This window comes from Xenopus laevis, chromosome 1L, assembly GCF_017654675.1.
Source record: "Xenopus laevis strain J_2021 chromosome 1L, Xenopus_laevis_v10.1, whole genome shotgun sequence".
Lineage (NCBI taxonomy): Eukaryota > Metazoa > Chordata > Amphibia > Anura > Pipidae > Xenopus > Xenopus laevis.
In genome coordinates, this window is record NC_054371.1 from 73,201,832 (window position 1) to 73,219,231 (window position 17,400).

General features: G+C 37.0%; 1 protein-coding gene across 40 annotated transcripts in view; it reads left to right on the forward strand.

The window, feature by feature from the left end:
- The window catches only part of LOC108710308 (ankyrin-2), a 292,137-nt gene extending 275,266 nt beyond the window's left edge, over positions 1-16,871 (forward strand). For 34 of the 40 annotated variants that reach the window (XM_041590234.1, XM_041590225.1, XM_041590237.1 and 31 more), the window contains 7 exons: positions 738-1,041; positions 2,913-3,005; positions 3,487-3,570; positions 4,144-4,308; positions 6,344-6,520; positions 7,461-7,552; positions 14,495-16,871. In XM_041590234.1, coding sequence (XP_041446168.1) covers positions 738-1,041; positions 2,913-3,005; positions 3,487-3,570; positions 4,144-4,308; positions 6,344-6,520; positions 7,461-7,552; positions 14,495-14,678 — 1,099 coding nt within the window. In that variant the 3' untranslated portion in view covers positions 14,679-16,871. The remainder of the gene's footprint in view (positions 1-737; positions 1,042-2,912; positions 3,006-3,486; positions 3,571-4,143; positions 4,309-6,343; positions 6,521-7,460; positions 7,553-14,494) is intronic. The other 6 variants (XM_041590342.1, XM_041590242.1, XM_041590346.1 and 3 more) reach the window with 3 other exon arrangements.
- Positions 16,872-17,400: the final 529 nt, after the last annotated feature.

Genomic DNA, 17,400 nt, shown 5'->3' on the forward strand with positions numbered 1-17,400 from the left:
TCTATGGGTTCCTGGTGTAACAGCCTTGAGACAAAAATACTTTTACATCTTCAGTTACAAAAATTAATACAAACTCCAAAGTCAGGCAAACCAGGGCATATAGAAAACAACTACAAGAAGATTTCTAGATTTAAAGGAAAACTATATATACACAACATAGGTCTCTGTAAAAATATATTGCATACATCTCATATGTAAAACCCTGCTTCATGTAAATAAACTACTTTTATAACAATATACGTTTTAGTAGTCTGTGCCATTGGGTAATCCAAAATAGAAAATTGCCATTTTAAAAAAAATAAAGAGCTGCCCCCTGGGTTCCTTGGATTCACGGTTCACATAAACAAACCATACATATTAGGTCACATGAGCCAATGAACAGACAAGGTTCTGTGTTTTACTCCTACACTTCTTCCTGTTACAGTTAGAGCTGCAGTATTTCTGGTCAGGTGATCTCAGAGACAGCAGAGAGAATAGCATAAAATGGTGGCTCAAGGTAAAATATGTGAAAGGGCAATATTTATTTAAAAATATATACTTGTTTGGTAAGATTCTTTAATATGACACTTAATATAATGTAAACTATCTGTTGCTTAAGTATTCATTTTGGGGATAAAGTTTTCCTTTAAAATGCTGCAATTTAACGTGAGGCTTACAGGACTATGTTGTACCTAGTTAAATTATAAATTACTTTAGTTGGTAATGATGAATTTCTCCATTTTGATTTATCTTTGCAGTGACGCATCCCCACTTGTAGAGACTGTATCGTCGCCTGTGGAAGCTCAAGAATTTCTCTCTCACTCACAAGTTTCTCAGTCTCCCCAAGAAACACCAGAACCAGAGACATTTGACCACCCTCATCTTTACACTCCGGTATCTGATCAGCATAGTGATAGTCCTGTTGTGCAAGAACCATCAGAATCATCAGAACAGGAAGACCAATATGCAAGTGGAAGTGACCTCTTTATAGCTGATTCATCAGATGAGCAACCAGACAAAACCAAAAGGACTGAATATAGGTCTTTGGAATCATTTGAAAAGGTAAAGACACAGATAAAACAAGTTATAGTGTGAGGATCTGAATGGAGGTCACAATACTGGCACAATTTTGAATTTATACTATACATGTACTAGGGTACATTTCACCATGCCAAAAAGGTTAAAGAGTAAAGGGGAACTAAACCCCCAACTAAAGTGTTAAAAAGGAGTTACTTGCTGCCTTCCAAAGCACACAAGAATTGCACTGGTCTGCCTGTACATGGTCTACAAATGCAGCTCTGCACTGTGGGGTTACCTACGTCTGTATTTGCCTGCTTCACATTTAGTGCTGAGCTCCCTGCATACCAACAACATGCAACACTAGACAAGACTAAATTGGCTTTTTCTGGGCATGTTTCTGTTCAGCAATGACAAACAAGGAGCCCGATACCATCATGGTGGCTGCCAACCTTGCTGGGCAGCTGTGTTTTCTATACCAGGTACAGGGGTCCAGTGGAATGTAGTAAAGAAGGGTCATGTGCAAGAGGCTAACACATTTTGGGCCCCCTTTTTAAATGTACCTTGAAATATTAAAGACATAAATGGGGGGGGGTATGACACTGTATGTTTACAATAAGGAAGAAATGCCTTATTATATTTCTTAACTCCAAACTTATCTACAGATGGTTGTTGGTTTGGATTTCTCCAGCCCACTTTAGCCAAAAGGCTATACAAAAATAAGATGGTTTTCTTTTTGTGTTAGGATCATGTCTCTTGTGGCAATTTGTCCCATTGTGTCTGTATTTACTCTCAAAGTAAGGGATATTCTGACACTACTTTACTTGTGGCAGCATTGCATTCCTGACATAACAATGCCCTTAGGTTGTTTGGTTAGTTTTTTATTCTGTTTAATCTCACCACAGAGTTAACTTTTCTGTAAGCATAGTAAGCTTTCTGCTTTGTAATTTGTCAAGGGATGGGAGCAACCCCATGTAAGATTTGGTTTGCTCCTCCATGGTCCTCAGTCTCTGTCTTAAAGCACTTAAAGCACTTACACTGTATATTCACTGTACATTCCGATTCCATGGCTGTGCACAATGCATGCACTGCTTTATGGAAGAACAGAAGGAAAGGGAACCTGTAAGGAACATTAATCTGCTCAGGAGGGCAGTACAATGAGACTCGAAGAGTAATTAAATTAAGCATTATTTTATATTGGCTTTATTTGCCCTTTGTTTGATGTCAGGACTCCAATGCTTCCATTTTATATTAAAGTATCTGTATAAAACTTTATTAAAATAATCTCAGATTCTTTAAGTAATGCCACCAAAGCCATTAATAGAGAGAATTGTATCATCACTTTTCAGGGTGGACTTCTAAGACGTATGATTAAATGTATAATACATATCACAGAGCGACTTTCTTTATTTGTAGGGACACCTAACCAACCAGGGAACACTGGTTCTTTTAACCTCCCTGAGGAGTTAATTGACATACAGTACTATAACCTTGTTTCAAAATATCTAAAAAGGATTTTGTTAGTGAAGTTTTTAGATACAAAAAAAAAATGCATTTCCGCAGCTTTTTTTTTTTTTTTAGAAAGTTGAAGTGAGAGACAGAAACACATATTCTTGGTACCAAAGGTGGGCACAGTTGGTCCTCAGGATCAATGTTTTATATAAATAACTGTACATAATCAGTAGCCAAATCAAACCAGTGATGTAAGCCAGACTGTATCTAGAGCAGCCTCTAAAAATTCTCTATGGTGATTTCTGGGACCAAAGTTAACCAGATCTGGGCAAAACCGATTGTTAACATGTAGACACAATTGTCTTTTATTCACCTGGAACTTTCTGATAAATAATAAAGCAATAAACATATACGTCAGTAAAAGTAGGATAGTAAACAGAGCAACACTTCCATGCTTCCACCAGGAGCTAGCAGAGGAACTAGGTGAGCTAGAGACCAACTCAGATGAGGAGGAGATGGTAACAACCAGGGTCGTTCGCCGCCGTGTGATTATTCAGGTACAGAGTGTTCAACTACTGCACGCCCCTGCACCAGTGGCTGCTATCTCCTGGCTAAACCAGCAGGGCGTTCCTAAGAGCCGTGTGAGACAACCACCTCCAGTAACATGGCCATCTGCATGTCTCCTTGACTAGTGCATGCCCACTCTACTGTAGTTTTTTTACTGACTATCCAGAAGTAATGTGAATAGCAAAAGTGGCTTTAGCAACTCACCTTCAAAAGTTTAGATAGAGGACCAGCATAACAGTATAATGTCTTCTACTGGACTTTTGTCTGTGGACTGTTTGCATGAACTTAACACTTTATTAGCAGATTTTGTTTTCCAAAACGTTGCCTGTTGTAGGAGTTTTCTTTCTTTTATTTTAGTATCATATTTACTAATGGATATATATTGTATTTGACTTTTGGTGTTACTTTACTTGGAAAAACTCTTTTCATTTGTATATTCCCTGTCTTTATGTATTTATATTTTTTAATTAGGCGGACAATATGCCTGACATTCTCCCTGAGACTGTGACTGAAGAGCAGTACACTGATGAGCATGGTCATATTGTAGTCAAAAAGGTATACCATACAACTACACTACACAATGGCTACTGCCAAACACTAAGCACTCCATGTTGATGTTGTGCTATCATTTAGTTGTAACGTTTCATATGTTTTGCACAGAATGCATCTAAAACCGCAGAGGCACAGACAGATGAAAAGTTCTGCTATCGATTTAGTCCTAATAGCCAAAATACAGAATGTCATGGGCAAAGGTCAATTATGTGGGACATTTTCAACATGTGTAGCCCTTTTACAGCTATATATTTTTATTTTGCCTGGCTTTTTAAAGCGTTAACCTATAGTTCATAATGGCATTGTGTCCTCTCTGGTCTTCCAAAATACTTTGTTGAGGTGTCCACTCATTCTTTTTTACGTACTTTTTCATGAATGTGATTTTATTAAAGCTGCCCCAGAGGGGGAGCAGTAGGTGTCTGAAATCCCCCTCTAGAAAAGAAATAATAGTTTAAAAATGGAGAAAGAATGGAAAAATGTGTTGGCGATACTATTTGGCAGGTGACTTTGAACAGGTAAATTTCTAGAACACAGTGATACAGAGACATTCAAATGCTTTGCTCTTTCCTTATATAGGTCACTCGGAAAATCATCAGAAGATTTGTTTTACCAGATGGCACAGAAAAAGAGGAGGTGGTGGTGCAAGGAGGGAAACAGGATCCAGTGACAATAGAAGAAGGAGACAGTTTTTCTAAAGTTCTGAAACGTACAGTAGTAGAGAGTGACACTGAGCAGTCTGAGGTAATTACATTTGCTACAGTTTTTTAGGTGTGGATATAAGACATATACTATAGCACAAAGAAGTTGTCTCCAGTCTAAGTAGTGCAGGCACACTATGTGCAATTCAGATATAAAAAAACAACTAGTGCAGTACAATTCTATATCTCCTATCAAGGAATTATCTGTCAATCGCAACAAATACAGATACAGAATATATATTTCAACTTAATTTTCAAATAATCTACTTTGTTACAATCACAGTATTTTGGTAACATTCAGTTGCTGTAGCTGTTGAGTGTTGCTATCAGGGTCAGATTGGGCCAGGGGGCACTGGGAGAAAACCCAGGAGTTAACAAAGTGGGTGAGGGTGGTGGGCCACACTGTCCGACACTGGTTACTGTTCATTAAAGGGATACTGTCATGGGAAAACATGTTTTTCTCAAAATGCATCAGTTAGTAGTGCTGCTCCAGAAAAAAGAACAGCCTGCCAGAAAGTAGTTCCATCCTAAAGTGCAGGCACAAGTCACATGACTGGGGCAGCTGGGAAACTGACAATATGTCTACTAGCCCCATGTCAGATTTCAAAATTGAATATAAAAAAATCTGTTTGCTCTTTTGAGAAATGGATTTCAGTGCAGAATTCTGCTGGAGCAGCACTATTAACTGATTCATTTTGAAAAAAAATGTCATGTTTTCCATGACAGTATCCCTTTAAGTTTATTAGGCATGCACTGAATCCTGGATTCGGTTAGGAATGCAGCTGAATTCAGACTTTTTTGGTCAGGATTCAGAGAACTTCAAGTGCCTGGCCAAACCGAATCAAAACCCTGAAAATCATGTGAGGGAGTGATTTACTAAAACTCAAATTTATCCCAACAAGTCGGCCAAACTCTGTTCCACGAATTGAACTCATTTATCGGAGTGACACAACACCATGACAAAATCAAGTGTCTTGACTTAACAAAAACCCAGATTTTTTTCGATTAACTAGCACAGATCACAATGTCAGGGACATCTGCCATTGACTTCTACATGGCCTGGACAGGTTTGAGATGGAGTATTTTCAGATTTGTATTTTTAGCAGCTTTGGGGTATGATAAATCTCTAACTTGAGTGCAGAGGACTCTTGTATTTTTCTATATGTATTTTATGGTCAGAGCCTCATTGCACCCCCGCCTAATGGTTTGTGCAGAGGACTCTTGTATTGACTATATGTATTTTATGGTCACAGCCTCATTGCACCCCCGCCTAATGGTTTTAAAAATTAGTGGTGAGCACAACTTTCCCTTGGAAATCCACTCGGAGCACAAGGACGTATTTCCACAAAGTGAAATTTCTCCAGGTTTAGACTGGCGAAATATCATTATAAAGCTAGAGCTGGCACATTTAAATCACATTATCAACATCACTCTTTCCATACTAATTTTCTCCATGGTCTTAAATTCTCTAGAGTATTTTCCTCGGTACTATTGTATGAGAAAAATTCTACTGGCAATTTTTCACAGAGAATTTATGCCAGGAGAAAATTCAGCACATCTCTCTTGAAGAAGTGAACTTACGATTTTTAGTAAATATGAGATGTGTTGTGAAAAATAAAATACACCTGGCAAATCATAGTGAACTTTGGTGAAGTTAGATGAAGAGAAAATCCACACTTTTGTAAATGTTCCCATAGCGTTTAGTCACAAACTCACCATTTTCCAAATATCCACACAAGGTGGAAGTATGTGATCTTGAATATCAATGTAAGTAACCACAGGTGTATTTAGAATACTGATCCAGTACGTACCAATTCAGATGAGAAGCCCTGACTCTTGCAGGCACCTTCTACCAGAACTCTTTTTCCTCATAAACAATCTATTTGCAGGTAAATTAGGATCCATGGCAAACAATGCAATATTGATTTAATACATGTGTAGTTATCAGCTGTTTTTGTCCCAGAATGAACCAGTTGTAATTCCATTCTTTAGTGCAGCTGTTATAATTTCCATTGCTACCCAAGTGCAAGTGTAAATAAAAGCATAGCTGTATAATTCTAATATAATTCTGTCACCAGATTGCATTCTCTGAACCCAGAGTTTTAACATCAGACTTTGAAACTGAGCAAGTAGAGGGGCGCAAGGTCAGCAAAGTAATAAAGACTACCACGGTTCATGGAGAAAGAATGGAAAAATGTGTTGGGGATCCTAGTTTAGCATCTGACTTGCCATCAGCCAAAGATGACTTTGAACAGGTACATTTCTAGAACACAGTGATACAGAAAAAAACAACGTATTACGAGTTTTATTTATTTTTCATTGTGTGGGAAGTAAGGTAGAGACATGATTCATATGCAAACTTGCCCACCATACAGTAATTACAGTTAATCCTCTGTGTAGTGTGTCTTATTTCAGAGAAAAAAAAAATATAGAGAGAGAGAGAGAGATTATGTCAGTTTATATTCCTATTCACAGGAGGACTATGTGGCACCTCCAAATTAAACATTGTAAACCAAGGAAGCTTAGGGGACTCAAGCACTCTAAAACATATGCAAATTGTTTAGTACAATCTGTTTAACAATCAGTAACAGCATCTAGGGTATCTGCGTTCTGTAAACATATGGGCCTAAGAAACGATTGTACAGCTGCAAGTAAAAACGAATTGTACAGCGCTTCAAAGATGTGCTATGTAAAGCTTTAGGGAGCATTTCTCTGCTACTCTACAATTTGGGCTTATTTGCCTAGGATAGCTACTCAATTCAGCTTCTGTTTTTTTGTAAACATCTGGAAAAGCTAGTTAACCTTAAAAATATACAAAAACTGTATTATAATAATAAATAACGAAATCATTTTCACTGTGGATTCACAACGATACATTCATAAAACTTGTTTTTCCTATTGGGAAAAAAAACCCTATGGATACAGTTGTTCCTTCAGTTTTCATAGCTACAGACAAATGGTCAGACATTTTCATTTAATACAATACATAGTTACATAGTTAAATTGGGTTGAAAAAAGACAAAGTCCATCAAGTTCAACCCCTCCAAATGAAAACCCAGCATCCATACACACACTCCTCCATACATTCACATAAATTCTATATACCCATATCTATACTAACTATAGAGTTTAGTACCACAATGTCATTTTTTTAATATGTTTTTATTAAAGTACTGTTAATATGTTTTATTGTAGGCCTTAAGCTATGTGGGCGGAGATGTTAAATGTAACCTGCCCATTTTAGAGGAAAAAGAGATTATTAAGGAGGATGGATCTGTAATAAAAAGGTTTGGGACTGCATGACACAGCATTTAAATAACTGGTGTGAAACTAACTTCCCATCTGTAGAGCTGTAGCCATTCACTTTTTCATTAGAATATCAAATTTAGTTTTATAACTCACTAAGCTGCTGTGAGTGTGAGTGTGTGAATGCTACTGACACTTGGGCATTATAATACAGTCATTTACCTTAATCTGAAGTTGTGTTCTTACTGACCTTCCTCATACATATAAGGTTTATATTTTAATTGCAGGATTTAATCATCAGTGTGTCTCAGGATATTTTCGAATGGCAATTACTCAATATCAATTTGTAACCCTATCTTGGTCTTAAGATGGCCATAGACCACTGTGGAGATGGTAGATTACTGTTAACCCTTTAAAGCTACCAGCTAGTGGTGAGGATCCCCTCCAGTGGAAACTGTTCAGGGAGACATATAATAAACCTGAAACCCTTCAGTACTGTGGCCATTTCACTTTAGACCAGTAATGCCAAGAAGAGCTACCTCCAGCTACAATCCTTTGAGGGAGCACAAATTTGCTCTTTTTATTTGCTTTCTTCTTCTGACTCTATCCAGTATTCAAATGGGTGTCACTGACCCTTTTAAATTACAAATGTTCTGCAAAACTACACATTTATTGTTATTGCTAGTTTTGATTACTTATCTTTCTATACAGGTCCTCTCCTATTCATATTCCAGCCTTTTGTTCAAATTAGTGCATAGTTGCTAAGTAATTTGGACCTTAGCAACCAGAATGCTGAAATTGCAAACTGGAGAGCTACTGAATAATAATCTAAATAACTCAAAAATCACAAATAATAAAAAATGATAACCAATTGGCAATTGTGTCAGAATATCACTCTCTACATCATACTAAAAGTTAACTCAAAGGTAAATAATCCTTTTATATGTTTTCAATTGGTGGTCATTTCGAATTATCTTTTAAATAACCTTAAAGGAAAACTAAACCCTAAAAAATTGCAGAGATGTTTTGAATAATTGAAATGTGCTGTATGATTGCCAGACACAAGCCTACTGTACATCCATGAATGAAACAGGATTTTTAAAAACAAAGGGTATTTTTGTATCAAGTAGACAAGGTTAAATAAAGGAAAGTGGATCTTTATGATGGCCAGTCAGTATTTTAAAGGCAAGTTAAGACCTCTAAGTAAAGATACATGTTGATTCTACATGTTAACTGAAGCTGTAGAATTTCCTATTTCTTAATTTTTTTATTGTTGATTTTTTTTCCCTAGTTTAATATTGCTGTATTGACTACTTGATTCAATTCAGTTCCTACTTTGCTAATCTTCTGAGTGTACTTTGTTGTACAATTATTTTCACTGACTAATTTGCAGTAAGTGAACTGTGGGAGGGGAAAACTTACTGAGAACCTTAAGTTCACATTATTTAATCATGTGATTTTAATAAAATGCACTGTTTAGATTGGAGAGAGGGTTTAATGAAAAGCTGGGCATACACAAATATGAGTGAATCTTTGCCCTATTTGGCCACCAATTTGTAATGCCAACTAGAGCTGATTGTTTCAGTCAAGGTCAACAATTGGATCAAATGAGATGCCTATGCAAGCCAAAGACAAAATGTACTTTCCAATTAGACAGTATTGTTGTGCTATCACGTATTAACATGCTACTCTGTACATGGTGACACATATACTTTTCAGGACAAGAGTATTCACTTCTTTTAGGAAGATAATTCATTGGTTCAATAGAAACTGTGATGCAGCGTGTGGAGATAGAGAAAATGAATTACAAGAGGAAAAATTGAAAATCATGAGTTTTGACATTTTGTTGGTATTTTCAGAGAGCATCCTGTGCTACTATAGTAGTGTAGAGTGTGATAAAGTAGACTATAGGTATAAGTAGGTCTTTATGTTCCACCTCCATTTCACCCATGAATACAGCACTAGGGATGGGCGAATTTGACCCGTTTCGTTTCTTCAGACTTCAGAAAGACAAAACGATGTGCCATCCCACCGTCGATTTACATTCTAGCCGGTGGGAAGGCAGTTCAGGGAGATTAGTCGCCCGAAGAAGAACCGGCTTGTCGATGGGCGACTAATCTCCCGAAATAGCAGCGTGTGTCTCTGCCCTTAAAGTACTTTTCTCACTGTCGGGAAATGTATTCTTTTATCAAGATTCTCCAGTTAAAATGTTTAAAAATCTGCCCCTAAATGTTTTTGACCCAGATCAAATCATCATCAGTGACCCATTCTTTATATTTTATGATGACTTTTTAGCTTTATAGAATTCTTAGACCACTTTTGTATGTATGCATCAAACTGATTCATTTAGCAGCAGCAACAACAACAAAAATATCACCTTTTTAATGAAAAATAATGTGATATAGGGCAGTTGTGATACATTTAGCTTTTCTATTTCTGGTGGATGTTTTGTTTAAAAGTGTCACTATTTAAAATTCAGTCTGAACTGGGTCACTGTTCTGTTACAGGAACCACAACTGAAAAACTCCAGTTCATAATTGGCAGATTTGTTATTGTAATGAGCTGGAAGAAGTCTATAATATATCTAGTTTAGTTATAGCAAAAATCAATGTACATAGTTTAGTAGGAGATACTTATTCCAATAGACTTGTGTTCTTGAAAGCATTGTTTAAAAATTTCAAGTGGAAAACGGATCAAATGAATGTAATTTGGCTTGTTTTGAAAGGTTTAACAGACACATAAAAAAACTGTTTAAAATTCATCTTCAAAGTGTTCTTGATAAGAGCCATCTGGAAAATCATTGAAGCCTGCATCACAATGGGGTTCGGTGGCTGACTATGTAAATAGACGGTGCGTTTTGTAAGTAGATAAGAAGATAGAAAGCAATTTTATTTCATGGGTGATACTTGATCATGTTAATTAAAGCAGCATTTATGCAGTGGATTTTATATCTAGCTACTGTTGTATATAGTTATAGTGTTATAATTGTCTTCACTTGGTAATGTAACAGTGATCAACTACCAGCGGCTTGTCTTCTGTCACCTCCTTTGATGTTGCTAATCATGTGATAGTTCTGTGTTTTCATTTGTAAATTGCTGGTTTGGAGGAAAGTCTTGGAGGCATAAGGTTAGGGCTAGATGATTGCAGATCTCGGCCTGCGTTTCTTTGCTCTCATGCTACTCCTCTGCTCCTGCCTGCACCCGAAAGCATTGTCTCCACTTGTGTGCAGGCAGATTTTGGCAAGAAATGTGACATTATTCACCAAAACCTGCCTTGCCTAGAGAAAGAGATGTGGAGTAGCCGGGCAGTGGTTTCTCCACCTTCGGAGAATCCAAAGTGTTTGGCCCTAGCTTAAAGACACATGTTTACTACCAAACAGAGACTGCTGCAGAGCAGCAATCGACAGCCAATAGCAGCCTTATCTAGCAACCTTCAGCATTTTCTCTCACTTCAGGACTTCCCAACACTTTCTGAATTTGAATATGTCTCACAGGTATGGGTAATATATTTTTGGGTTCCTGGTCTAGAATACGTACGCATTCATACATTTACACAGTTCTGTGATCAAAAATATCTTCTTCAGTTGGAAAGGACTCCCAGCAGAGGAGTTGACCATTGAGACATATATGGAACCGATATAATGCACCCTTTAAAGGAAAACTATACCCCCAAAATGAATACTTAAGCAACAGATAGTTTATATCAAATTGAATGACATATAAAAGAATCTTACCAAACTGGAATATATATTTACATAAATATTTCGTGACTCTATCTGTGCTGCCTCAGAGATCACCTGACCAGAAATACTACAACACTAACTGTAACAGGAAGAAGTGAGGAAGCAAAACACAGAACTCTCTCTGTTAATTGGCTCATGTGACCTTACATGTGGTCTGTATGTGTACACAGTGAATCGTACGATCTCAGGGGGCGGCCCTTATTTTTTAAAATGGCAATTTTCTATTTATGATTACCCAATGGCACATACTACTAAAAAAGTATATTATTATGATAATGGTTCATTTACATGAAGCAGGGTTTTACACATGAGCTGTTTTACTCAGTATCTTTTAATAGAGACCTACATTGTTTGGGGGGTATAGTTTTTCTTTAATTGGATTCTGTAGGATGAGGTCCATTGCATAGTGAGTATTCTACTGGCTGTGTTATTTGCTCTGTGGGCACCTGATATCAGCACTGTGTCTTCATTAGTTATAGGAAAGCCACAATTTATTATAGTGATCAGTGTTTCTGTTTAGCCAATCTGATCATTGTGCGCTATGTTTTGGTGGCATTATCCTGGGCAAAGGATGATAGGAATTCTATTGATTCAACTTATGACAACTCTATGTCCTAAAGTGTCAAATTGCAGGGAAGTGAAACCCCACAGTTCAGATAGTACTGATGATCGATAACATGACTGTAAGCATTTAAGCCTTTATTGAGTGCATGCATCTGGATTTGTCAGCACGGACCTCATATAACGATTCACTGCTAATTGCTGGATTTTATGTCTTCTGGTAATAGGGAAGCCGTGCTCATTCAGCAGCTAAACAAACAGTGATCCACTACAATACCATTCTTGTGTTTTCACGCTTAGAGGAAGGATAGGACAGTCTAGAATAAAATCTATTGCCCCCCAGGACTTGTCATTTGTTGCCACTAGTCAATGCTTCAAAAGATGCTTTGATGCCCTGTGGTTCTTTTGCTGTTTGATCATTTAGCAAATCTGCCTGAAACCAAATCATTAAAGGTGTTATCATTGTTAAAATGATTATATTATTGTTAAAGGTGCTAAAATTGTTAATATTCTGTACACTATAAGATTAATACAGTGCTGCTTATGTGTATTTATGAGAGGCAGACTGGGTGAGGCATTTAGGTGTCCCCTGTCCTACCTACTAACTTTCATCATTCAGACACACAAGTACGTGAATAGGATCTGTTATCTGGAAACCCGTTATCCAGAAAGCTCCAAATTACGGAATGGCTGTCTCCCATAGACTCCATTTTATCCAAATAATCCAATTTTTAAAAATTAATTTCTTTTTCCCTGTAGTAATAAAACAGTAACTTGTACTTGATCCAAACTAAGATATAATTAATCCTTTTTGGAAGCAGATCCAGCCTATTGGGTCTATTTAATGTTTAAAGGATTTTCTAGTAGACTTAAGGTATGAAGATCCAAATTACAGAAAGATCCATTATCCGGAAGACCCCAGGTCCCGAGCATTCTGGATAACAGGTCCCATACTTGTAGAAGTACAGACAAGCAGCCCAAAGCAGATGGTTCAGAGGAGGCATGATTTTTAATCTGCACAAGGTGCGACACTTAGGGGCAGATCTATTAAGAATCAAAACTGTCGACTAGGGAATTATCCAAACTCGATTCGAGTTTTTTTTTTAAATTCGAATTCTGTTTTCGAGATTTATCATACTCTTTAAGAATTCGACTTTTCGTCACCTAAAAACAGCCGAATAACTGTTTAAGTCAATGGGAGAGGTTCAGGGATGAATTTGGAGATGCTTGCAGGCTTCCTGACATTCAAGTTTTTTTCGGAGAAAAAACTCGAATCGAGTTTGATCGAATTTGAATCGGTTTCGATTCCAGTTTTTGAGTCGTTTAAATTGTTCAGAGTTTTAAAAAATCAATTGTATTATTAAATATTGCCAAGTCGAATTTCATATCCATTCGAATATAAGGCAGTTTAAAAAAATTCACATGAATTCGAAATTCGACCCTTGATAAATGTGCCTCTTAGCTTTGGCTTGGATGCAAGTACTGAGGGAATAAGCACTATGGAGGGCAATTTGTCACCCCTTCTGGGGCATTTGTATGTTATCTCTTAAGGCACCTGCTTTATATAGATGTATCACAAAGACTTTCACATAGAACAAAGAAGCCAAATGCTTATATGCAGACCACAGAAGTTTTCGGTGCTAATATTCTTAGACATGAATCCCTGGGTTTCATTAACCTTTATAAACACAAAGAGATAAAATGGTTGAACAAAATGTCACCTATAACCCGATATACAGTAGCAGCACGATCTTGCCTATCAGCTCCCACAGAATACAGATACAAAAGTTTATTGCGACCAGTTCTCTTTCACCTTCAAACCATTTCTCCACATGTTTAGAGAAAACAATTGCAGTCACATTGTCTGGGAGCTGTTGCAGTATAGTATTTAGGGACTGTTGTCAGATCTAGAGTTCTAAAATTACTCGCATCACTTGCACAAGGGTTGCTAAAATTATTCTTTATCAACAGTCATTTGAATCTGAACATATAACCGTCCGAAAGAATTATGAAATAGTTGGTCTAATGATGTATTTATAAAGCTCTGTGTGAATTAACGATGTGCATCACAACCACAGATGCATATTGAAGCACTAATTACTCTATTTATAAAGGTGTGTGTTTTCTTATATGCCACTGATGATAAAAATGAGACCATTATTTTAAACATCTCACTATAAAAATATTCTTTCTTTGTGGGATGGGTTACCTGGTTGGTACACTGTATATCTGTTCCACACGTGCAGCATATTACATCTGACAGTTATCTATTGTTAGAATTCACGTAATTGTTGTTTGAAGAGCAGTGAACATTTATCAGTTATCTTGTCTTTGGAACATGGCCCTCAAGCACAGTTGCCAGCCTGGTTGAGACAGATGGTGGATAGTCATTAACCCTCTGGCCATTATTCCATAGTTAGTGCAGAATTATGCATTAAACATACAAAGCAGGCACAATACTGTTTGTGTCAGGCTGAGACATCAGGAGATAAATATATTCAATGTGAGAGGAGTAAATAATGGCCAAAAGAGGAATCCAGGCATTAAATATATACTTGCAAGCATGAGATATAGAAAAGCAGCATTACACCATCTGTGCTGTCATGCAACTATAAGTAGATGGCAAAAATGATATGTTATGTAGGCATTTTGTATCACTGCTTTTGGTTTTTCCCTTCAGGACAATGATGAATAAAGCCAGAACTCAGAAGAGGACTGTGGTGAAGGACCAGCATGGGAAACATGTTTTTGTTGAGCAGCTGGAGGATGTTCCTGAAGTGCAACACAAGGATGACCTCCAGAATGACCTACAACAACTCCTCAACCGCTTCTGTGGGGAAGACTGGAAGAAAGAGGCCGAATGAATGGCTGTCACACCTACTTTAATACATATCCATAGCTATGCTCAAGTTGCATTTTCTTCTCTACTGAAGGGCCATGGGTATTGGAAGCCCAATTCAACACTGACACTTTGGTTCCGCACATATAGCTGAAAGGATTTTTGTTGCGTGTCTGTAAATGCTACAATTATTTGTGACCAAAGATAGCATCCTTATTTTTTGGATGGTATATCCATTATACTCACATTTTTATTTGGGGCCTTTTGTCCCTTTTCTCAAACATGCAGACGTCATACCACAGGCCTCTTCATAGTGAATGCAAAGGCAACGTTAAAGATGGACGGACCATGCCATGTTCATATACATAGCTGAGGAACTTGGCTTTCCTGGACTGCAAATCATAATTATGCTTTGTTTCATAGAACACAATGAAGTGAGTGAGGGAAATTCTTTGGAAGACATCACGTCTTGCCCTGGTCACCTCAATTTTGCAAGGGAAGAAACCAATCTAAGAAGTGCATGTATCACATGAAGGTGCTCTGAAATGACTTCACAGTCTAAACCATCTAAATAAACGAAATATTTGTTAAACTATTAAGAGGAATCTAATTAGATAACCAATATGCTAGCTGCTTATGTAAAGGCATATATACACATTTAAATATTCTAGATTTGACAAATGACAAGCACTACTGTACAACTACCAAGCTCTTTGAAACAGGCAGTTGATGCTGCTCAGTGATTGCAGCCCGCTGTTTGGTGAATGGATAATGTACCAAGGTCCCCAGTTTGAATGGATAGGCATCCAAGTGGCAGTCAAAAGATCCTGCACAACCTCTAGTTGAAGATCTAGTCTTATGGTAGTCACAGTCTAGAATCTAATCAGCAGATCACTGTGGTCTCGGTTCTAGGCATCAGGTATTCAGACTGATGTAAGTAGAGCAGTTATTTGGTAGCAGCAATGTTTTGGCAGACCACATTGTCTTACTACTAGCGGGAAAGTCTGGTGGCAGAAGGACTGTAAATATTGTAATGGAGAAGACATTTCCCCAGTTTCCATAAAAAGAGAAATGATTTAACTCACTGTGTTTTATCAGGATTTCCTCTGGCACATGCATGTGGCATTAAAACAAGAAATGAATTCCTATAATCCCGTGTGGAGCTTGTTAACCCCTTTTTAGCACTAAGCAGGTTTCACTGTTAAACCCCTTCCTATTTGTGCATCTCACCCCCCCCCCCCATATGCAGGTTTTGGTCTTGCTCTTTTTTTTAATGTTTTTATGTCTCCGAACCAATCCTTTTCAATCTATGATAGCATTTATGCACTTTTTTTTTTTAAAGAAGGGATTATAAAAAAAGGAAATATTTTTTTGTCTTCTGTACTTTATTTTACTTCTGATTTGAACTCTGTAGCCTTTTAACATACAAAGAAATATATATATAAATATATAAATATGTATAAGCACTATACATTTTGAACCCACTTATTTAATGTAAGTATAGATTGGTTATCAAAGCAGAACAAACTATTCACGTAACCATCTAGATGTTGCTAATTTATAAATAAAACAAAAAAGAAAAAAGAAATTAGGTCTTTTGTTAGGAAGTAAGCAGAACGACCCCCACAGTCCGATGAATGTCAGTTCTGTACATGGGAAAAGTACACACTTTTTTTAAAAATCCTTGGATTTGTTTAAAGATAGACCTACTGTGTAGCATCACTTTATTCTTTAAGAAATATTACTTTTTCAGAAAGCAAGATGAGCTAAACGGATACCTTCTCCAACAAAGTAGTGGCCCAGCTTTGTACCCAAAAGAGCTCTGATAAGTTACATGGAAATTCCTGTATACTAGTGACGGGGCCAAAGGATACTTCCCATCATGCCTCTCTCATGGCCCACAATAGCCTTGGTCAATGCTGGAGGGAAACATTCTGTTGTGCTATTTGCAGTGCAGATGTCTGTGTAACAGCATAAATGGTTAATCACTTTATGGGTTAAGATTTTCTTTTCTTGCCGTGTTATCAAACAACTACTGTGAGAGTGACATTTCAGTTGACGATTCAGCATCTTGTTCCCATGGTGATAACACTAATTTAATATATCTACGAGGGCATGTCTTAGTTAAAAAAAAATGGCAAAAAAAAAAATTGACACTAACAATACATAGCTGCAATGTGTACAATGGCTGATTTAATTAAATAAAGTGTTAAATGTATTAAACATCGTCTGTTTGTATTTCATGGTGACCTTAGCATTGCAGCACAACATAATGGTACTTTTCAAGTTCTAGATAATGTCACATATTACTATTTCCCAGAAATAAGTACTAGCTTTTATGTACCAATATTAGAGACCAGGGAATCACTTGATAACCTTCAGCAAGTCCACAATTTCTATTAAAAGGTTTCTAAAATTCTATTTATTTCAGAAGTGAATATTTTAAAATGCTGGTTGACAAGTGGAAGTCACAAAATCACAGTTTAATGATATACCTTTAATGTTATTTCTTGATTCTTCTTCCCCACCTAATGTAACTTCTCCTATATATGAGAGTAGACAAGTCTAGTATCTAGTGCTAGCATTTATGAGTCAATTCTGATTCCACCTGTCATTCACAAAGGTATAATGTCCAATGGACAAGGAAGAGGTTTAGTATGTCCTTTTATTTAACTCTTACACTGTAAGGTACTGCAGCTATGAGGTTTTGCAACCGAACTGGGGTTTGACATCTTTTGAAGTCCACT